Source organism: Ovis aries, chromosome 22 (assembly GCF_016772045.2).
Source record: "Ovis aries strain OAR_USU_Benz2616 breed Rambouillet chromosome 22, ARS-UI_Ramb_v3.0, whole genome shotgun sequence".
NCBI lineage: Eukaryota > Metazoa > Chordata > Mammalia > Artiodactyla > Bovidae > Ovis > Ovis aries.
Genome location: NC_056075.1, coordinates 22,371,641 through 22,395,163, shown reverse-complemented (window position 1 = coordinate 22,395,163; position 23,523 = coordinate 22,371,641). Strand labels below are relative to the sequence as shown.

The following is a 23,523-nucleotide window of genomic DNA, read 5'->3' as shown; positions in this document are numbered from 1 at the left end:
TTATGAATAATGCCACTGTGAACAATTATGTACAAGTTTTTGTGTAAACATAATGTTTTCATTATTTTGGGCATGTAAGAGTAGAATTTCTGGGTCATAGAATAACTCTGTGTACCAACATTTGAGGAACTTCCAAACCACTTTCCAAAGTATCTGTACTATTTTACTATCCCACCAGCAATGTATAAGAGTTCTAATTTCTTCATGTCCTTGCCAACACTTGTTAACTGTCTTTTTGGTTATTATGATCCTAGTGGGTGTGAAGTGGTATCTCACGGGGGGTTTTCATCAGATACATGATTTGCAAGTATTTTCTCCCATTCTGTGGGTTGTCTTTTCACTTTCTTGATGGTTATCATTTGCAGCACAGAAGTTTTTAAACTTGACTTACTTTTTTTTTTTGTCACTTGTGCTTTTGTTACCCTAAGGAATCATTGCCTCACCCAAGTTCATGAAGATGTATTCTCATGTGTTCTTCTAAAAGTTTTATGGTTTTTAGATCTTATAGTAAATCTATGTTCCATTTTGAGTTAATTTTTGGGTATAGTATGGGTATAGTATGTGGTTCGGCTTCATCCCTTTCCATGTAGATATTCAGTTGTTCCAGCATCATTTCTTGCAAAGATTCTTCTTTTCCAACTTGATTGTTTTGCTACCTTTGTCAAAGAGAAACCTTAGTCAGTGCATATGGTTGTTTTCTCATTCATTATCCATTTACACCTTCCTCTTCCCTATTCCTCCTCTCCTTTCAAGTCTCCTTTTCAAAAATACTTTGCAGCATGAGCGTTTTCCATTGGCAAAGGCTAGATTTTGTTTGAATACCTGAAAGGCTGATATTAGATGAAAGCCAACCTCAGTATACAAAAGGAATTCCTTGGCAGTCTAGTGGTTAGGACTCTGTGCTTTCACTGCTGAAGGCCCTTTTTGAATGAAATAAGTCGTGAGGGAATTAAAATCATACTTTGATCACTCATCTTCTGTTAGAAAAAAACTGCCATTTCCTGTCTGGAAACCTAAAATTTTAGACTTCAGCACGTGACAGTTGCTACCTGTTTTGACAGGTTTTGATCAATGAAAATGAGAGAGCTACAATTAGAATGACTTAGTAGTCTCCTCTTCTCCTCCCAGATGTTCAGAAGAAATGATGGTAGATCATTTTAGAGGTGGTACCAGTGAGAAGGAAAGCCTGAAGAAAAGAGAGAGATTCCTCCTTCATCCATAAATCTCGTATCTCATTGTTCTCCCACTGAGAGCTGGTCAGGCATGAGTTTAATTCTAGGGGCTACCCCAGGTGGGGCAGCGTGAAATCACAACCCAGGTGAGCCCTGGTAGCCTCCAGACTTCTGGGGAAGGAGAAGCTAAGTATTTCAGTCACTGCAAAGGTATGTGTCACTCAGTGTGGGCTGACTTAGCCTGATTTTAGTGTTTTGTCATCTCTTTGCTGCCTCAGAACATACTTCCATTTCAACAGTATGAAGTCCTGAGCACTTGAATAGGAAGCTTCCAAACCCTGTCTGAAATGCCTTGCTAAAGAGCACGGAGGGAGAACAGCCAGTGTCAGACTGTTTTTCTTCCCTCTTAGACCTAGCACCCTGCACCTGGTATCTCCAGAAAATCAGATTAGTACTCAGATTTTACAGATAACAGTCCCAAATAAACAGCAGGAAGAGTAAAGCAGAGGCGTATACTGTGTCCTGTGTGGGTCCTGAGTTAGAGATTATTAACTGAATTTACACTGTTCCACCCGCCTCAGGTTTCTAAACAGTCCCTTAAGTTGCCTGGTAGGAGACCTTCATCACTTGCAGAGATCTGAGGCTCTGGGAAGAGAATGTCACAGGTTAGGTTGAAGGATAATTTTATGTTCGTTCCAAAATATAAATTCTCAGACTGACAAATCTATCATACTCTTAGGATAAGTTTGCCTAAACATCATCAGCGTACATGCCCTGCAGTATCAAGCATAGGGCATCCATAGACCCAGCTGATACTTGGCAGATGTAACAGTTAGAAGGGAAGAAAATAAGTGTACTTTCTGAAGATGGTACCTTCCAATATTTTTTTCTTTCTCTCCCCCATCTCCTCTCTCCTTTGTTTCTTGCTCTGAGCTCCTTCCGTGTCTTTCTTTCTTCCCTCTTTTTCTTTCTCCTTCCTCTCTCATTTCTTTCTTGCTTCCTTGCTTTCTTTCTTGGCAAGAAAATTCCTCTGATAGGAAGGGAATAGAATACAACATCCCTATCTGTTCCGTTCCCAGGGATTCTTCCATTGTCCTCACCAGCTTCTCTGGATTGCCACCTGGGCTCCAGTGGCTGCTACCATCCCACCCAGATACACATTAGGCTGTTTTGGAGTTAAACTGTGGAAAATTCTGAAAGAGATGGGAATACCAGACCACCTAACCTGCCTCTTGAGAAATCTGTTTGCAGGTCAGGAAGCAACAGTTGGAACTGGACATGGAACAACAGACTGGTTCCAAATAGAAAAAGGAGTACGTCAAGGCTGTATATTGTCACCCTGCTTATTTGACTTCTATGCAGAGTACATCATGAGAAATGCTGGACTGGAAGAAACACAAGCTGGAATCAAGATTGCTGGGAGAAATAACAATAACCTTAGATATGCAGATGACACTGCCCTTATGGCAGAAAGTGAAGAGGAGCTAAAAAGCCTCTTGATGAAAGTGAAAGAGGAGAGTGAAAAAGTTGGCTTAATGCTCAACATTCAGAAAACGAAGATCATGGCATCTGGTCCCATCACTTCATGGGAAATAGATGGGAAACAGTGGAAACAGTGTCAGACGTTATTTTTTTGGGCTCCAAAATCACTGCAGATGGTGACTGCAGCCATGAAATTAAAAGACGCTTACTCCTTGGAAGAAAAGTTATAACCAACCTAGATAGCATATTTAAAAGCAGAGACATTACTTTGCCGGCTACGGTCCGTCTAGTCAAGGCTATGATTTTTCCAGTAGTCATGTCTGGATGTGAGAGTTGGACTTTGAAGAAGGCTGAGCGCCGAAGAATTGATGCTTTTGAACTGTGGTGCTGGAGAAGACTCTTGAGAGTCCCTTAGACTGCAAGAAGATCCAGCCAGTCCATTCTGAAGGAGATCAACCCTGGGATTTCTTTGGAAGGAATGATGCTAAAGCTGAAGCTCCAGTACTTTGGCCACCTCATGCGAAGAGTTGACTCATTGGAAAAGACTGTGATGCTGAGAGGGATTGGGGCAGGAGGAGAAGGGGACGACCGAGGATGAGATGGCTGGATGGCATCAATGGCTCGATGGACTTGAGTCTGAGTGAACTCCAGGAGTTGATGATGGACAGGGAGGCCCAGCGTGCTGCGATTCATGGAGTTGCAAAGAGTCAGACACGACAGAGCAACTGAACTGAACTGAACTGAACTGTTCTCTAAACCTAGGCACATCAAAACAAAAATGTAATTCTAGTTCAGTTGAGTCAGGATTTTTTTCAAACACTTTTCAAAAAAATCTTTTACTAAGAAATTTAAAGAAGACCTTAAAAAAAAAAAAACCTACAAAAGCATGAAATAGATGTATTTATAGAACGTAATTTCTGTTTTCCAAAATAACTGAGGTCTGATACTGGATTGATTTATCTATTGTATTTCCTTTACTCAATGCCATCACTCTTGGGAGCTGAATTCTGTGACTCAGACTCTATCCTGGGTTAACTGTAAGTTAGTGCTGCTGCTAGGATTGGTGGGATTCTCAGTTCCCTATACCTGGCCCCCCTGTCTTCTCATTGGGTTTAGTCCCCGGTTTTTCTTCCTGTTTCTTTCTGTTTTTCTTCAATAGTTCCTGGACTGTTGTCATTGCTGCCAGTATCCTCAAACTTTGCTTTCTGAATGAGAAAAATATTTGACACCCCCCCCCCCAACTTGATTACACTGGATATTTTGGATTTAGACCAAACTCCACAACCTTAACTTGCAGATAATAACATCTCTACCCTTCTTGACAGTCTCTTGGAAAAGAAGTTACCAAAACTTGCCTCTTGTGCCTGACTCATTTCTGTCCTATTTGATTTAGTCATTCACTGAATATTTATTGAGTACCAGCTGTGTGCCAGGCATTGTGCTAGATATTTAACATTGCTTTACTATATACATATTGCATAAATCCTCTTAAGATTTAGTTCCCTCTTTCAACAAACATTTATTGTATGCCTGCAATGTACTATTCCTAGTTACTGTGCTAAAACAGATATTATTATTCCCATTTTATCCCTCTGGCAAAATATACAGCTTCCAAAAATCATTCAGAAAAACATTGGTCAAACTGGTATTCCACACCATGATTTTCTTTTTAAATTTCTGGCTTATACTTCTGATATTTGGGTTAGATTAAATTCTTTACTATCAGTAAGTTATATTAAAAGAATATATTGATTTCTATTATGCTGTCATACACACATTTTAATAACTTTCAGTTCAGTTCAGTCGCTCAGTCGTGTCCGACTCTTTGCGACCCCATGAATCGCAGCACGCCAGCCCTCCCTGTCCATCACCAGCTCCCAGAGTTTACCCAGACTTATGTTCATCGAGTCGGTGATGCCATCCAGCCGTCTCATCCTCTGTCGTCCTCTTCTCCTCCTGCCCCCAATCCCTCCCAGCATCACAGTCTTTTCCAATGAGTCAACTCTTTGCATGAGGTGGCCAAAGTATTGGAGTTTCAGCTTGAGCATCATTCCTTCCAATGAATACCCAGGGCTGATCTCCTTTAGAATGGACTGGTTGGATCTCCTTGCAGTCCAAGGGACTCTCAAGAGTCTTCTCCAACACCACAGTTCAAAAGCATCAATTTGGGAATAATTTTAAAATTACAGGAAAAAGTGCAAAGATAATGCATAGAGTTTCTATATGCCCCTCAACCTAGTTTCTCCCCTCTTACATTACCATGGTATGTGTATCAACACTAAGAAACAGGCATTGATATGTTACTATTAACTAAACTCCATATTTTGTTTGGGTTTCAACAGTTTATCCTTTAATGTCCTCTTTCTGTTCCCAGATCCAATTCAGAGCATCAAGTTGCATTTAGTCATATCTCACCAATGGGCTCTGGTCTATGACTCTTCCTCAAGTTTTGTTTTTCATGACCTTGACAGTCTTGAGGAGTAACTGGCAAGGTATTCTCTAGAATGTACCCCAGTGTGGGTTTGTCTGATGTTTTTCTTGTTCTTAGATTGAGATCATGAATTCCTAAAAGTACACGATAGAGATGAAGTGCCCTTCTTACCAGACCATACCAGGGGTTACATGACATCACTGGTGATACTCATCTTCATTACTTGGTTGAAGTAGGTTTGTCAGGATTCTTTACTGTCAAGTTACTATTTTTCCCTTTTGCTATTATATAGAGATAAGTCTAGCTTACTCTCAGTGATAATGGGAACTAAACTCCACCTCATAAAGAGGAGAGTATCTGCACATATTATTTGAAATTATTCTGTTAGATTTTTCTCTTCTCCCCATTAACCTCTAGTCTAAAACCTGTGTTTTTTATACTCTTTTTGTTCAGTCGCTAAGTCATGTCCATCTCTTTGCAACCCTGTGAGCTGTAACACACCAGGCTTCTCTGTCCCTGCTTCTCTGTCCATCACTATCTCCTGGAGTTTGCTCAAACTCATGTCCATTGAGCCAGTGATACCATCCAACCATCTCATCCTTTGTCACCCCATTCTCCTCTTGCCCTCAGTTTTTCCTAGCTTCGGGGTCTTTTCCAATAAGTCAGCTCTTCACGTCAGATAGGCAAAGTAATGGAGCTTTAGCTTCAACATCAGTCCTTCTAATGAATATTCAGGGTTGATTTGCTTTAGGATTGTCTGATTTGATCTGCTTGCTGTCCAAGGGACTCTGAAGAGTCTTCTCCAGCACCATAGTTTGAAAGCATAAATTCTTTGGTGCTCAGCCTTCTTTATGGTCCAGCTCTCAAATCCATACATGACTATTGGTTTTCTACTCTACTAGAGAAGAAATCAGAGAGATCTATACTAAAGCATTGGTTTCAGGGAAATTCATTTCAGATTTCAGAGGTTTTTAAGAAATAGATTTGATATGTCTTGGTGACCCTAAAGAGAGAATGTTTGAAAACAACATTCAGATTTTGGTTTGAATGGCTGGAAATAAAATTTTGGTTCAAAGTATTAACTAACAAATGTAATGGTTGTAGGCTTTGGGAAATCTTAGGTTCTTCAGAGACTATATTCAACCCACATGTTGGTCCAGCTTCACTGAATGCCCTGTTCTCCTGAGTAAGAGCAGAGCAAAGTATTTTTTTTTTTTTTCTAACTGAAACAAAAGGGCCGCCTGGTGGACAGCCTGCTAAGCCCTGTTTCTCATCTGAAGGATGCTAGGTTTTGACTTTTGTTTGGTTGTGAGATTTTCCTCTAGTTCATTTACAGAGCAGGCATACTTGGTTCTGTTCTCTGCCTAATAAATTATTAAACCTTTCCCATTTTAGAGTAATCACTTGACCCCATGTGACTTCATGTTCATAAGAGGACAGTTACCTTCCAAGAGTCACACCCATGGTCTCATATTCTAAATCAGAGGGTAGCTGATACTTTTTTTTAACTCATTTATCTTCTTATTCCATCTGGTACTGTATTAATGTTAATTCTCTGTTTCAGAGCCATCATCAACCACTTTAACCCCAAAATTGAATCCTACGCTGCTGTGAATCACATATCCCAACTGTCAGAGGAGCAGGTAAGCCACTACTTCCCTCAGAGTGGCCCTTGTTGGTGGCCAGCATCAAGTCCTCTCAGATGGCAGAGGGATTCTGTGACTGAGCTTCTATTGGGAGTGGCAAGAGCCAGACTGCTTAAGAGGAATTAGTAAGGGATTTGTTGATAGTACTTTAATTAGAATTATGGCTTCTGCTTTTGTGCCATATGAAAGGTTCATTTAATTATGTAAAAGATAATGTAGGTGAAATTTTGGTGAATTGTTATTTTAGTGTGGGTGATAAGGCATTTCTTTTTTTTAAATTTTAGGCAGAGAGTCATTTTGACTTTTGAAAATAAGAATTGAAAACTTAGAAATGGTTGAAACTGCCAGTTAGAAAAACCCTGAGTTCAGCTTAATTTGATGTTGTTTGTCTCCTTAAAATATGAACCCTCCTTGGGGCAGATTTGTGTTAGAATTGAGTTCTGTGTGCCTTGAGCAATTCTTTCTGAGCAGATTTTTCTGTGGTATGAACTGTGGCACATGCAGATAGTGTTGTGTGTTCGTTTTCCTTGAGTCTGGCCTGATTTCCTCTTTTCCCAAAGAGAAGAGCCCTCAGCTCTGCATTATATAAAAATAAGATGGGGCTTTAGTGTAGCATGGTATCAAACTTGATGTTTCAGAACAAGACTTTGAGTCTTGTTTTCAAAAGCACAAAATGAGACATATATTCATACGGTCTCCCTTCCTTCTCACCCTACTCCCAAGTTGAAGGGCCTGGGTGTTCATGAGGTGAGAGTCCAGATATAGGCTCCAAGCCAAATAAAAACAACAAAATCACCTATGCTCTGCTTTCCCTCTTTTGGCCTTTGCATCAGTGTAACCCTTCTATGAGCCTCTTGCTGGCAGGGCCAGCTAGCCAGCTGTGGCGTGATTGTGTGTTCAGTGTTCCTAAAAGCTATTCTGTTGGCCAAATGAGGCACCAAAGCAAGCCTTTGCCTAACAGACAGCTTCTCAGTATTCCCACCAGTGGCTCTTTCCTCAGCCAGATGGATAGGACTCAATTAGTCTATCAATTTTCCCTTTGACATATTTATTCTCCTTTGTGAGGCCAGCTGTGAGAATTCATCCTCTTATTTAAACCACTTTGATAAATGGCTTTCATTTTTCTTTTTTCCTCTTCTGCCTATGGAGCAGCCCTAAGTCCTGTTCAGGACTTTGATGCCACTGCTGTCTGTGAGGTGCTTCAACATCCTACCTTTTTCCTGTTGAACCAGTTCAGATCAGTTTTGTTATATCGTTTTTATGCAAAAGAATTCAACATCTTGAGCTTTGTATAGTGAAAGAAGGGGTGACTTTCCTATCACAGTGAGCTCTGTTTAGTCTAAAAGCTTTTTTTTTTTTTTAAAAAAAAAAAGAGGAAGACACATTTTTTCCCAGTCAGCCACGTGCAGTATTCATCCCCCAGCAGCTTGGGAAGGTCAGGCTGAAATCTTTCTACAGCAGTAGCAGCCACAGACCAATAATAAAAATCCATTCTGGCGCATGAGGCAATCTGGAAAAGGATGATTAGCAAGCACGTGTCCTCACCCCCACTCCAACTTCTTTCAGAGTTAAATGAAGTGATGAAAGTGCCTCTCAGAAAGCCAGAGATGAGGTGACTTCTATAGAGTGGAAGAAAACACAGCCCTATTTGAAAATGAGGAAGGGGAAGTAGCTCTCAAAGATTTCTTTTCTTAATAAATAATATTGCATATCTGCTGTGTAGAAAGAGTGGTGCTGGGTAGCAGGGATCAGTAGTGAATAATCTAAGTGTAGTCCTTACTGTCATGGAGTTTGTGTATACTCACCTCTTTTAACAATCCTTTTCACTTGGGTAGTGGAGGAAGGGTGATTCTATTCTGGGACCCTTTTCGAAACTGCCCTCAAAATAGTTGTTGCTTCTCTTCCCTAACTGACTCTGAAGGGCAATAAATGACAGCATTAGAGTACACTTGGTTTTATTCTCAGTACTATCAGGTTAAAAGTATTTTGACTCCTTGTTAATCTCCAGCATGTGTTGGAGCACTTCTCTCCCTTAATGATATCACTTAATGCTGATATCATGAATGTTAAGTGTATTCACAGCTTCCAGAAGAACTGGGTTTGGGATGCAATAGGCCCTGCAAGGACTTCCCTTTCAGTCATGTGGTTAAGACTCCACGCTTCCAATGCAGGGGACACGGGTTTGATTCCTTGTCAGGGAACTATGATCCCACAGGCCACATGCACCCCGCCCCCCACCCCCACCCCCCGCAAAAAAAAATAGGACCTGCAGTTGTTAGCAGCAAACTAAGTAGAAAGAGGAAATTGGGAACTTAATCCCCAAGTAGATTCTGAAGTACTATTAAAGTAAACCTAAAGACCATGGATAGGCATTAACTGGGGTTTATTAAGATTAGTAAGACAGCAGATAAGAGAGGACTCTTTGCTAGATCTGCCTGCTCAGGCTGCCATTTTCTTCTGGCTAGAGATTTATGACTGAGTTCTGACAACCCCCAGACACATTCTAGCAGTCTGTTTGAGGCATTTCAAGATGATGCTTGTAAATCCATTATTGCTTATCAAACAGAGCCCAGTCTCTCACACTAGGTTTATTTTCAGGTGTCCAGATGATAGATGACATTTTTTTGTTACTTCTCATTGGCATCATGGAGAGCAAAGTTTTTTAATCAGTTAATACCCTCAGTGTGACTGAATAGTCATGCATTTTCTAGTGTAATAAATGTATGCATTTTTATATTGTACACACAGGAGTCATATTTGGGGTTGATTGTGAACCTTGTACATATTAACTCTTCTTGTGTGCGTGTGGTAAAATATACATAAAATTTACCAATTGAACAATTTTTAAGTATACAGTTCAGTGGTGTTAAGTACTTTCATATTGTTGTGACCATCACTGCTATCCATCTCCAGAACTTTCTCATCATTGCATGCTGAAATGCTATACCCATTAAACAGTAACTCCTCATTTCCCCTCCACCAAGCCCCTGGTAATCACTCTTCTACTGTTTGTCTCTATGTGGGAGCCTGGCAGGCTACAGTCCATGGAGTCGCAAAAGAGTTGGACACGGCTTAACAACACAACTTACTGTTATTAAACAACAATCTGACTATGCTAAGGGCCTCACAGAAAGTAGAATCATACAATATTTGTCCTTTTGTATATGGAGAAGGAAATGGCAATCAATTCCAGTTTTCTTGCCTGGAGAATCACATGGAGAGAGGAGCCTTGTAGGCTACAGTCCATAGAGTCACAGAGTCAGACACAACTGAAGTGACTTAGCCTGCTCATATCTGGTTTATTTCTTTTAGCATAATGTCTTCAATGTTGTAGCATGTATCAGAATTTCATTCCTTTCAAAGGTGAATGATATTCCATTGATGTGTATAGCACATTTTATTTATCCTTCTGTCCATCGATGGACATTTGGGCTGCTTCCACCTTGTGGCTACTGTGAAGAATGCTGTGAAATTGGTGTTTGAGTCCCTGTTTTCAGTTCTTTTGTGTATATACCCAGAAATGAAACTGCTGGGTCAAATGGGAATTAATTCTGTGTTTAATTTTTTGAGAAGCTATCATGGTGTTTCCCAGATTGGTTGCACCTAAAATATAAAATTATTCCAATTTTTCCTGGTTTTGGATAATAGCCATCTTAATGAGGGTGAAGTAGTATCTCATTGTGGCTTTGTTATTTCCCTAATCATTATTAATGTTGAGCATCTTTTTATATTTTTATTGACCATTCTTTATCTTCTTTGGAGAAATTCTATTCAAGCCCCTTGCCCATTTTTTATTTGGATTGTTTGGATTTTTGTTGTTGAGTTTTAGGAATGTCTATATACTCTATAGATATTTATCCTTCATCAGATGTGTGATTTGCAAACATTTTCTCCCATTCTGTGGGGTTGCCTTTTATAGTTTTAGCTTTTACATTTAGGTCTTTGATTCATTTTAAATTAATTTTTGTATATGGTGTTTGGTAAGGGCACTTTGACCTCTTTTTGTATTTCACATATCTTTATGAATAAAGTTTATGGAGAAGGTAAAACTTGCTTTTCCAAGAACTGTGAAACTATTCTTAGTTATTCCCTTCTGCATTGGCTTGTCTTTAGTACATCTTATAAAAATTGTCCTTCAAGGCCCTGCCCACCATTAGCTGGGATTTAGCTCCTTTCTCTTCTCAGTATGGCTTGTTGGTAAGCATCTATCTCTAGCCGGTAGAATCATTTGTTATGATCCTGTCCCTAACATGGTGATTGCAGCCATGAAATTAAAAGACACTTACTCCTTGGAAGGAAAGTTATGACCAACCTTGATAGCATATTTAAAAGCAGAGACATTACTTTGCCAACAAAGGTCAGTCTAGTCAAGGCTGTGTTTTTTCCAGTGGTCATGTATGGGTGTGAAAGTTGGACTGTGAAGAAAGCTAAGTGCCGAAGAATTGATGCTTTTGAACTGTGGTGTTGGAGAAGACTCTTGAGAGTCCCTTGGACTGCAAGGAGATCCAACCAGTCCATTTTGAAGGAGATCAGCCCTGGGTGTTCTTTGGAAGGGCTGATGCTAAAGTTGAAACTCCAGTACTTTGGCCACCTCATGCAAAGAGTTGACTCATTGGAAAAGACTGTGATGCTGGGAGGGATTGGGGGCAGGAGGAGAAGAGGACGACAGAGGATGAGATGGCTGGATGGCATCACCAACTCGATGGACATGAGTTTGGGTGAACTCTGGGAGTTGGTGATGGACAGGGAGGCCTGGCATGCTGCGATTCATGGAGTCGCAAAGAGTTGGACACGACTGAGTGACTGAACTGAACTGAACTGTCCCTACCAGTGACATCCACCCTGATTTTCATTTTCCCAGGAGGACAACTGAGTCTCACTCTCAAAACCTGTGGGATTCTCATAGATAAATCCCAATGACCCTTTTGTTTCTACTAAATAAATGTGGATGGGAGGGATTTAAGAGAAACTGTGGGCCCCACCCTAAGTCTTGGGTTTGGATGCTTTGAGGAAATCTTGTCTTGATGATTCAGTGCTCCCTTCAGGTAAGTTTGCTGGAATAGGAGAGCTCTTCAGGGGGTTCTCCTCCCTATCTTGTCCTATTTAAACTCTGATATACTCCGTCTCCTTCATTCCTGTTTCAAATTAAGAAAAGAATTTATCATTGCTGACTACATCCTGCTAGAAATGGATCTATACACTAGCTCATCGTTTGTTTTTTTTAACTCATCGGTTTTTTAATCCGAAGTCCAAGCATAGGCTTTAGAAAATTATTGAACACTCTGAAATTGTGCAAAATTAGGCATCTGTCCTTTTCCCCCCCTTGAAAAGGATCCATCTTTCTTAAAATTCTCAACCAGTGTTTGGCCCTTTCAACATACAAAGTTTTGTAGAAAATCACTGGCTTAGTTGTCTTGAATAGTACCTCATACTTTCCTTGACCCCAAAGCCATCAGACCTTTGAAAATGCCCTTTGAGGATCTTAAGCTCCTTTTAGACTATTTGCTATTTATTTTGGTTTGCAAATGCTATGACATTAACTTGTATTAGCTCTAATTTCCTTATACCAAAGAGAGTTTCATAGCAGAACTTTACAGAAAGATTCTCTAGAGCCCTGAGTATCTAAAGAACATAGTGGCAATTTAGCATTCAAGACAAAACCTTCGCTGATCACCTGATTCCTTAAGCTTTCAGTTACATTCATGACCAGTTTTGTGCCATTGAAATATCCCATTGGAAAGCAAGTAAGTGATTGGCCCACTCTTAACTTTCTTCAATCTTCATTCAGTTCTCAGTATTTTAGCATTTAATGCTTTATGCTTCAGATCATCCTAGGCATTTAAGGGATACAGAAGTATGATAAAGAGCCTTTGTTCTCAAAGGATAAAATAAGTGTGAAAGATGGCTTAAGGCGGCTTATTATCAATAGCTGACCAGTACTAACAATAGGATATGTAGGTTCCTATTAGAGAAAGATCTCTGTGGGTTGTGGTGGTGGAAAGGCCATGTGGATGAGAGAAGAATTGAGTTGGGCCTTGAAAGGGGAAGGATAGGAATTGGATAAATGGAGAGGCATAGATTGTAAAATATCCTCAAAGCCAGGACCTGAAAAGGACAGAAAGAGTGGGAAGAGTCCCAGAGTGTGTCTGCCTTGTCCTCGGGTCCCAGGGCGCCCAGAGACTGGATGACTTAGATGTATAATTCAGTCATTTAAATTGTTAGCACATCTTCCATAGTCCCTAGTGTATCGACTCTCATCCCTGTCCTAATTATACCTCCTTTGATTCAGTTCACAAGCATTCATCAAAGGCCTGGTATGAGCCACCCTCAATGCTAGTAGGCATATTATTAGACCTACTAAGCAAACCTAGCTCTCTTTTTTTTCCTGGTATAACAAATATAGCAAACACATATAACAAAACACATAACATACAAACAAATATAACAAAATTTACCATCTTAACCATTCTTAACTGTACACTACAGTAGTGTTAATATGTACATTATTGTGCAGTTATCTCTAGAAATTTCTCATCTTTCAAAACTGAAACTGTTTATTGAACAACTTCCCTTCCCTCCCCTCTGCCTTGCAGAATTAAACAAAAATGCTTCATATGTGATTGAGTGAAAGTTACATTGGAAGCTGAGTATTTATTTTCATCTATTAGTAATCTTTCTAACCCTTTTTGATTTTCTCCTAATCCTAAGATAAGAATCACTATAAATAACTTCTGGGTGTTTAGAAATCCTAACGAAATCTAGCTTTATTTTCCCAGAGAAGAGTGAGATACTAACAAGAGGAGAGTCCATGTTTGTGAGGCAAACACTGTTGGGGTGCCTGGGTGGCACCTGTTATTTGTGAACATCAATGGCACCCTACTCCAGTACTCTTGCCTGGAAAATCCCATGGATGGAGGAGCCTGGAAGGCTGCAGGCCATGAGGTCGCTAAGAGTCAGATACAACTGAGCGACTTCACTTTCACTTTTCACTTTCATGCATTGGAGAAGGAAATAGCAATCCACTCTGGTGTTCTTGCCTGGAGAATCCCAGAGACGGGGGAGCCTGGTAGGAGGCCATCTATGGGGTCGCACAGAGTTGGACACGACTGAAGTTACTTAGCAGCAGCAGCAGGAGAAGGAAACACATAAAGATCTTTGGGAGATATCCTAAAAGCTTCAAGACTTATGAGGAAAGTCGAGCCTTGTACTTCAACTTTAGAGTTGTTGGCCCTTTGGGGTGTTAGGTAAATGTTTAACAGTGGTAGAGGGTAAGTGGTTGGAGGGGGCTGATTTGTAGTTCTGAGGACAAATACTCCAACCATAGCCACCAGTGTGAAGCCAAGTGGCTCTCACAGTGCTTAAAAATTTAACAGTTCACTCTCACAGGCCAAGCATGTGTCAGCCAGCTCCAGCACACCACTGGTTGTTGACGAAGACTAGGAGAAGGGAGCTGTAAAGCTACAAGGCAGGGCTTTCCATGCAGGAAGTGAGCGTGGGTCACTTTCCCCATGGGAGCCACCTATATTGCCTCCCAAGGCAATCAAGACCTCTGAGCAGCCTACTATGAGAGCCCTTGTGATATTTTCTCATCTTAAAACATGACATTGGCCGTCAGGCAAGGCAGCCTTGGCAGAGACATATGCTAGAGCTGAGATTTAAGACTCTCATGATAGCCATAACTCAGTTTCCTGTATTTGGCATTGTTTTTGTACAACAGCCTAAAGTTTTGCAGTCTCTCTAAGCCTGAGTGATGGTTGCTGTGGGAACTCTTAGTGAGTATGAACATGTGACACAAGCATTGACTGTCTGACTCTGCCTCTCTTTTCTGCCTTTGTTTAGATTCTGGCATTTCGGGTGACCTAATTGGCAGGAAAAAAAGTTTGCTATGAGTTATTTGCAACTGGACTCACTAACTCAGGAAAGACACAAAATCAGAGGCAGAGGGATTTTCCTACAAGCTGCTTAATCTTGGAAATCAACTTTCTGTTACATAGGGCATCTTGAGAAGGTCCATTTAGGAAGGTCAGCTGGTTATGTGCTGCTAGGATATTTACTCTTTTACTTGGACCAAGAGGTAAGCTGCACTACCAGATCAGGGGGAAAGGGGTCTTGGATTTTAGCTCCTCTGAATAGGGAGGAAAGTATCTTGGATTTAAAAAGAACACAAATGGATAAAAGGAACAACTAGGAGTTTTTGAGCTAGGCACTTTTACTTAGGCTATTTACTTAATTTAATCAATTGTCTGAGGTAGATAGTTACCCTCATCTTATAGATGAGGATGCTGAAGAGACTAAGTAGTTTGTCCAAGATCACACAGCTGCTAGTGATAAGGCCATAATGTGAACCTAGGTCAGTCGGACACCAAAGTCTGAGCTTTGAGCTTTTTCGTCTCTTGAAACATGCAAGACAACTAGAGTCTGTTAGGTATTACGAAGGAAGAGGCAAGTCAGGATAGGAAAGTGGAGGGAGAAGCAAAGAGAACAGGGGTAATAGGTCTCATTTCTAGGCAGTGGGGAAAGAATCCCAGTTTGGGAAAGGCCCATTCAGTTAAGGAAAGAAAGTACTGAACAGGGACCTGGAGAATTTGCCTTCCAGTTAGGCAGCAATGCCTCAGTAGAGGCTCCTGGCACAGTATGATAACTTTGTAAATGAGGGAAAAGTCTCTTTATCCCATCCAAGAATGTCAGCAAAGTCACTATGAAAAATAAAGCTTTTCCACACACCCAAGGAAGATGATGAATTTTTAAAAAGTTTTTATGAACTTATTTCTTTTAAAGATGATATGTGTTTGTGGGTCAAAATCTAAAACATAGCACACTGAATTTTAATTGTTTTTAAAGTGGTAGTTCCTTTTTTTTTTTTCAAGTAGCAAAGTGAAGATTCAAAATTAATGTCCCTCAGCCAAGCTAGATGAATGCAGAGGTTACTGGTGAAGAGCTTAACTTATTATTCCTGTCTGCCACTGTCAGTATTTCTTCCAATTAAGTATGAATTTTGAAATGCCCATCACATAAACTTCTGGTCTTCCTCAATCAGACTTCACTGTCGGTAAAGCTTCTTTGGCAGTGCATGGGAGAAATAGCATTGGAGCTTGTAGGAATTCCAGTAGTTATCAACTTTTCAAGAAATTTCAGGATACAGCAGGCCTTGTTTCTCCCAGTTATTAGATATAAAGATAGCAAGCACTTTTCAGTTTTCTAGCCACCTCCTTCCTTCCAAATAGACCCTCTGGTACTTTTGTTTTATTTCCATTGCAATTTCTTTCCTAGAAGGTAGCTCAAAACTCTTTTAAGATATGCTTGGAAAAACATGGTTTGCCACTGTTATAGTAACTTTGGAGGCCAAAAGTGTTATTATGCAAGCTGTTTTCTCTGTTATAGGCTGTGTAATTGGAAATGTTTTTGCTACGTACCATAACAGCACTTTGAGCAGGAGTGATCCTGCTCAAATGAAGTTACAATCTTAAAAATGACCCACCCAGCTAGGAGGGAAACTGTGTTTAGCCCACATATGGGATTTCTGGTGAAGAATTCTGTTAGGGAAGGACAGATAAGTGAGTCTTGGCAGGGAGGCAGAGACCCCATGTCAGATTGCTGGAGAATTAGGAGCAGAGATGGTATTTTCTGTCTCCTTCCCTGAGATGTGATTTGTTTCCAAGGAAAGGCCTCAAGTGGGGAGGACAGAGATCATCTGCCTCTTGATTTGAGCTGGGTGGAGTGTCCTGCCTGCAGTAAGCCGTAGAGAAGGAGAAGGCCTGATGTGATATTTGGTAAACATGTGTATCCTGTTCCCCAACCCCAATTATCTTGGCTGCCTCTTGGTGTGATTGCATACCTTGCCTGTGCAGGGTAAGGACCTGGGCATGTTGTATCTGTACTTAGTACAAAGAAAAGCTTCACAAAGAGTTTCTAGGGCTTCAATCAAATAAAGTCAGGGAGATAGGGCAACTGCCCAGGGAAATTAAAGAAAATCCACTGTCACCTTTCCTTTAACCAAGTGATGACCTTTCATGAATCACCCACTGTGAGGCTCATTGTCTGGTCCACCTTCCTGAAAGACAGAGCCAGCCTGTGAGATCAGTAAATTTCAGTGCAGGCTTGAAAGACATGTATGGACAGGAGAACTGGCCAGCTTAAATTGGTTCTGAAATTGTTTGGTCCTGAGTATGAAAATAGAAAGGGGGAAAAAAACCTTCTGAATATTATATGCAAGTTAGCTGTATAGAAGAAAGAGTTATCTTTTAAAGAGCATCATCTTTTTTAGTCTATCCAGAGGCTTGTATCCACTTTTTGGATCCTTTTTTTCCAAACAGTTATATTGGATGATTGTGCCCTGATGAGAGATTCGGGTTATCTTGGATAGAAAGTCACTGTAAGCGCCTAGTGGAGGGAGGGATGCTTACTCGAATGAAGCCTATGATTTTACATGTTCTATTTGTTCTAGCGCCTGTACTTGTTTTTTAAAGCCACTTTGAGCTAAAGTGTTCTGAAAAAGAACCAATTCTTGCCTACCAAGGAAGTTCTCAGAACCTGCTTTAGTCTAAGAATTCTCTGCTTCTTGGTGTCCTTGGTTAGTGCAGCAAGACAAGGAATGGGTGTCCCAGCTTCACATTCCCCAGATTATTTCTTTTCTGTGTATAAGTACAGAGGTATCTGCTCTGTGCCACACTAGGGGCTATAAAAATGCAAAAATCATATATACCCGTAAGGACTAAGAGCAAGAATCAGGATCACTCGCTTCTTGTTTAGGCCTTTGTCTGTGTGCTAGTCTATAGACCTCACTCCCCTGTTGTATTTGGTATGCTTGCAACAGCACCCCACAACCCTTTATAAACCTAAGAAAGTTTAGTTTTAGGTACCCCAGTGAAATGCCCCCTCATTATAAATAAATCCATAAATGGTTGGCTGATGACCCTTTTTGGAGTGAATTTCCACAAGGAGGGCAATGATCATCTCATATCTTTTACCTCTGCCTCAGTTTTATAAAAAAGGCATAAGTAGAACCTTCATTAGGTGTCCTTGGTAAAGGTAGGACTCTAGTCTTTGAGCTTGGCAAATGATTGTCAACAAAGTGACAGTGAGAGTCACTCAGTCGTGTCCGACTCTTTGTGACACCATGGACTGTAGCCTGCCAGGCTCCTCTGTCTGTGGAATTCTCTAGGCCAGAATACTGGAGTGGGTAGCTGTTCCCTTCTCCAGGGAATCTTCCCAACCCAGGGATTGAACCCAGGTCTCCCACATTGCAGGCAGATTGTTTATGACTGACTCACCAGGGAAGCCCTGGTACACCCAATTAAAAGTGACAGTGTACCCAATTTAAAAAATTTCATGTGACTACTGCCCAGCTGAAAATGCTTATAAACACTGTTGATTGCTACCCAGAGTCCATTTAGTTTGTCAGGGAGAATTGCTGTGGTGGAGAGGTGGTGAGAAGTAGCACAATGAGGGGAATCTTTGGAAAATACTAGGAACTGCTAGCTTATGGATACTGATATATCAGTCTGAATCATGCTTGCCCCAACCGAAAATGGAATGGCAAGACCAAAAAAGACTTAAGTTTACTGCCATAACCATGTTTTTTTTTTTTTGCCTTGACATGAGTTACTGGACTTTTTATTTAACTTTATTGAGATGTAATTAACATATAAGATATATTTATGTAATCATCACCATCACAGGATACCGAACATTTTATTTCCATAACCCATTAAAATTCTTTCATACAATTAGTCTTATCTGCAAATTTGGGCCCTGATTAGGTAACCACTGATTAGTTATTAGGTAACCAAATTAGGTAACCACTGATTTAATTTCTATCACTATAGATTATATTTGTCTTTTATGAATTTTACATAAACTCTCTTGTGTCTAAGATTCATCCATATTGTGACATTTCTAGCTATTTACCCAAGAGGAATGAAAATATATATCTACCCAAAGACTTGTATACAAATATTCATACTACTGTTATTCATGATAACTCAAAACTGGTATCTGTTGTTTAGTTGCTAAGTTGTGTCCAACTCTTTTGCAACCCCATGGATTATAGCTCGGCAGACCCCTCTGTCTGTGGGATTTCCCCGGCAAGAATACTGTCCATGGGATTTCCCAGGCAAGAATACTGGAGTGGGTTGCCATGTCTTTCTCCAGAGGGTCTTCCCGACCCAAGGATTGAACCCACGTCTCCTGCCTTGGCAGGCGGGTTCTTTACTACTGAGCCACAAGTAGTAAAACTAGAAACAACCAAAATGTCCATCAGCAACTAAGTATGTAAACAAAACGTGATGCATCCATACAATGGAATATTGTACAGCCATAAAAAGAAATGAAGTACTGATATCTGATACAACATGAGTGATTCCTGAAAACATATGCTAAATGAAGGAAGCCAGTCAGAGAGACCATATATTGTGTGATTCCATTTATTTTAAATGACCAGAATAAGCAAATCTGTAGAGACATAAAATAGGTTAATGGTTACCTACAGCTGGGTTGGGAGTAAGTTGGGGAATGACTATTAATTGTTATGAAGTTTCTTTTGGGGATGGTGAAAAGGTTCTAAACTTAGATCATGGTGATAATTATCAACTATGTGATATACTAAAAACGTTGAATTATATACTTAAAATGATTGAATTTTATGGTATGTAAATTATATCTCAATAAAGATGTTTTTCAAAAGAAAGAAACTGTCAAATTGTTTTCAAAAGTGGTTATACCATTTTTAATTCCAACCAGCGATGACTAAGTTGTAGCTACTCCATATCTTTGTCACACTTGGAATTGTCTTTTTAATTTTAGCCATTCTAGTGCATATAAAGTGCTCTAGTAATACTGCATACGTTACAGTTCTAAAAATTACTGTTAATTTATTTTGCATGATGACGAGTGTTGACCAGCTGATCATTTGCCTGTTTTTAAATTTGATTATTCATGAGTTTCTGTATATTCTAGATGCAGGTCCTTTTCATATATATTGTGAATATTTTCTCCTATTTTCAGTGGCTTGTCTTTGCAAGTTATTAATGGTAATTTTCAAAGTCCAGACATTTTAATAGAAACCAATTTTAAATTAATACCATGAAGATGAAGTTATTAATTTTTGAAACAATTTTCACCCTTGTGTTTTATTTAGTAAATCTTTGCTTCCTCCTAGTTGTGGAAATTTTTACTTGTATTTTCTTCTGGAAGTTTTATGGTTCTGGCTTTTACATTTAGTTCTATGCTCTGTGTCAAGTTAATTTTTTTAATGGAATCAGTGTTTCCTTTATAAAATTTATTTATTTACTTTTGGCTGCCCTGGATCTTCACTGCTGTGTACAGGCTTTCTCTAGTTGTGGCGAGCAGGGGCTAGTCTCTAGTTGCGGTGCATGGGCTTTTCATTGTGCTAGCTTTTCTTGTTGTAGAGTATAGGCTCTGAAGTGAGGATTTAGATAGTTGTGGCGCACAGGCCTAGGCTTAGTTGCCCAGAGGCATGTGGAATGTTTCTAGACCAAGGATCGAACCCATGTTCCCTTCACTGGCAGGCAGATTCTCAACCACTTAACCACCAAGGAAGTTCAAGTTAGTTTTTTGTAAGATGTTTGGTAATGGTAAACGTTCTTCCAGTTCCCATCCTGCAGTATCCTGTTGTTCCATTCTCATCTGTTGAAAAGACTATTTCTGCCCCTTATTGAAATCTTTGGCACATTTGTAAAAAATCAATTGACCATATATATGTGGGTCTATTTCTGAAGTATTAGTTCTGTTCCATTGGTCTTATATAGGTCGAAATTTATGCCCTACACTGTCTTGATTATTATAGGTCTGTCATAAATCATGAAATCAAGTAATGTAAGTCATCTAATTTTGCTCTTTTTAAAAATTGTTTTGAATATTCTAATTCTTTTGCATTTCTGTTGAAAGTGTAAAATCAGCTTGTCATTTCTACAAATAAAAACCTGCTAAGATTTTGATTGGAATTGCATTAACTCTGTAGATCAACTTGGGGGAGAACTGATACTTTAATAATATTGTTTTCAAATCCACAACCATGATATACGTCTCCATTTATTTAGATCTTTAAAATTTTCTCATCAATATTTTGTAGTTTTTAGCATACTGTTTTGTACCTATTTTTTTCAATCATTTTTTATGTTATCTAAATGGTATTTTTATTCTTTTCCATTGCGGTTTATTATAGGATATTGAATATAGTTCCCTGTTGTATACAAGAGGATCTTGTTTATCCATTCTGTATATAGTATCAATAGTCTGCATCTGCTAATCTCAAACTCCCAATCCAGCCTGTCCCCCACACATAGAATCACAAGTCTATTCTCTATGTTTTTTATTCTGTTTCTGTCATAGATAAGGTCATTTGTGTCATATTTTAGATTCCATAGATGAGTGTATCATGTGGTATTTGTCTTTTTTTTCCTAAGTTGTTTCAAACTAGTTTATTTAGGGGTTCCATTTTCACGCTTCAAGAGATTTTATGGATTTCTCATGCTGCTTCACTCATTAGTTCATCTAGTTCTGAAGGGTTACTGAGTGTCATCTTGATGGGCCAACCATCTTCGTAACAAGATTTGTTGACAAGTCCCGGGTTTTCTGCTCGAGTTTCATTAATTTCAGTTACTTCTGATAAACACAGTAGAGTTCACTAGCAGCTATACTTTACAGTGCACCAAACATAATTTAGGGCTTCACTGATAGTTCAGTTGGTAAAGAATCTGCCTGCAATGCAGGAGACCCTGGTTCGATTCCTGCATTGGGAAGATCTGCTGAAGAAAGGATAGGCTACCCACTCCAGTATTCTTGGGCTTCCCTTGTGGCTCAGCTGGTAAAGAATTCGCCTGCAATGTGGGAGACCTGGGTTCAATCTCTGGGTTGGAGAAGGGAAAGACTACCCACTCCGGTATTCTGGCCTGGAGAATTCCATGGACTGTATAGCCCATGGGGTCGCAAAGAGTCGGACACGACTGAGTGACTTTCACTTTCAAACATAATTTACAGTGCGCCAGATTCCTTGTTTGTTCAATCTTGTCCCAACTTCTGACAGACTACAGCAAACAACATCTCCCAAATCTTCCTGTGCAAAATTGCTGATTGCCACTGTTCCAACACCATTTTCTGTTGTTAACCCATTCATGTTTGTCTGTGAATTTGTGCATGGACAGCAGAGTGGGGCAGGTGTTCAGTGCCCACCTACAGCCCCCAGAGCCCCAGTAGGCAGGGCTCAGTGGGTGCAGAGGTGGTGCGCAGGCTGTAGACCAAAACCTGCATGCTCCACACCACTCTGCTGTCTTTGTCTTTCTCATTTATTTTGCTTGGTATGATAATCTCCAGGTTGACCCATGTAGCTGCAAATGGCATTATTTCATTCTTTTTAATAACTGGATAGTATTCCATTATATCTGTCTACCATATCTTCTTTATCCACTCATCTGTCAATGGACATTTAAGTTGCTTCCATGTCTTGACTATTGTGAATAGTGCTGCTGTGAACGCTGAGGCGCATGTGCCTTCTCTAATTATAGTTTTGTTCAGATATATGCCCAGGAGTGGGATTGTGGGATCACATGACAATTCTATTTTCAGTTTCCTGAGGTATCACCATACTGCTTTCCATAATGTCTATACCAGTTTACATCCCCACCAACTGTGTATGCTGCTGCTGCTAAGTCGCTTCAGTCATGTCCGACTCTGTGTGACCCCATAGACAGCAGCCCACCAGGCTCCCCCGTCCCTGGGATTCTCCAGGCAAGAACACTGGAGTGGGTTGCCATTTCCTTCTCCAATGCATGAAAGTGAAACGTGAAAGGGAAGTTCCTCAGTCGTGTCCGATGCTTAGCAACCCCATGGACTGCAGCATACCAGGCTCCTCTGTCCATGGGACTTTCCAGGCAAGGGTGCTGGAGTGGGGTGCCATTGCCTTCTCCAAACTGTGCATGAGGGTCCCCGTTTCTTCACACCTTCTCCAGCAGTCATTATTAATAGACTATTTATAGATGGCCATTCTGACCAGTGTGAGGTGATAACCTCATTGTAGTTTCTTTTGTAATTTTGATGTTAATTTTTGGCTGTGCAAGATCTTAGTTGCGCCGTGTGGTATCTTCGATCTTCATTGCTATATGCAGGATCTTTAGTTGTGGTGTACGAGATCTAGTTCCCTGATGGTGATCGAACCTGGGTTCCCTTCTTTAGAAGCATGGAGTCTTAGCCACTGGATCAACAGGGAAATTCCCTCATTGTAGTTCTGATTTGCATTTCTCTGATAATTAGCAATGTTGAACATCTTTTCATGTGCCTCCTTTGGCTATCTGTATATCTTCCTTGGAGAAATGTCTATTTAGGGCTTTTGCCCATATTTTGATTGGGTTGTTTGTTTTTTGATGTTGAGCTGTATGAGCTGTTTGTATATTTTGGAAATTAATTGCTTGATAGCCTCATGGTTTGCAAATATGTTTTCTCTTGTTCTATAGGTTGTCTTTTCGTTTGTTTATGGTTTCCATTGCTGTGCAAAAGCTTTTAAGTTTAATTAGGTTCTATTTATTTATTTTTGCTTTTAGGAAATTTCACTCTTTGTTCCAGATAATATCCCTTGTTTGAAGTCTCCTTATCAGATTATTAATATAGCAATTCAATTTTGCTTTAATTAGTGTTGATACAACATATTTTTCCCATCTTTATAATTTCAGCCTATCTGTGTCTTTATATTTTAGGTGGATTTCTTTTAGACAAAACCTGTAGCTGCACATTGATTTTCTACCCAGTCTGACAACCTCTGTCTTTTAATTGAAATGTTACA

General features: G+C 40.0%; 1 protein-coding gene across 7 annotated transcripts in view; it reads left to right on the top strand.

Annotated features, from left to right (window-relative positions):
• The window catches only part of ARMH3 (armadillo like helical domain containing 3), a 166,935-nt gene that overhangs the window by 127,969 nt on the left and 15,443 nt on the right, over positions 1-23,523 (top strand). For all 7 annotated transcript variants that reach the window (XM_004020136.5, XM_012102828.4, XM_027960466.2 and 4 more), the window contains one exon: positions 6,650-6,728. In XM_004020136.5, coding sequence (XP_004020185.1) covers positions 6,650-6,728 — 79 coding nt within the window. The remainder of the gene's footprint in view (positions 1-6,649; positions 6,729-23,523) is intronic.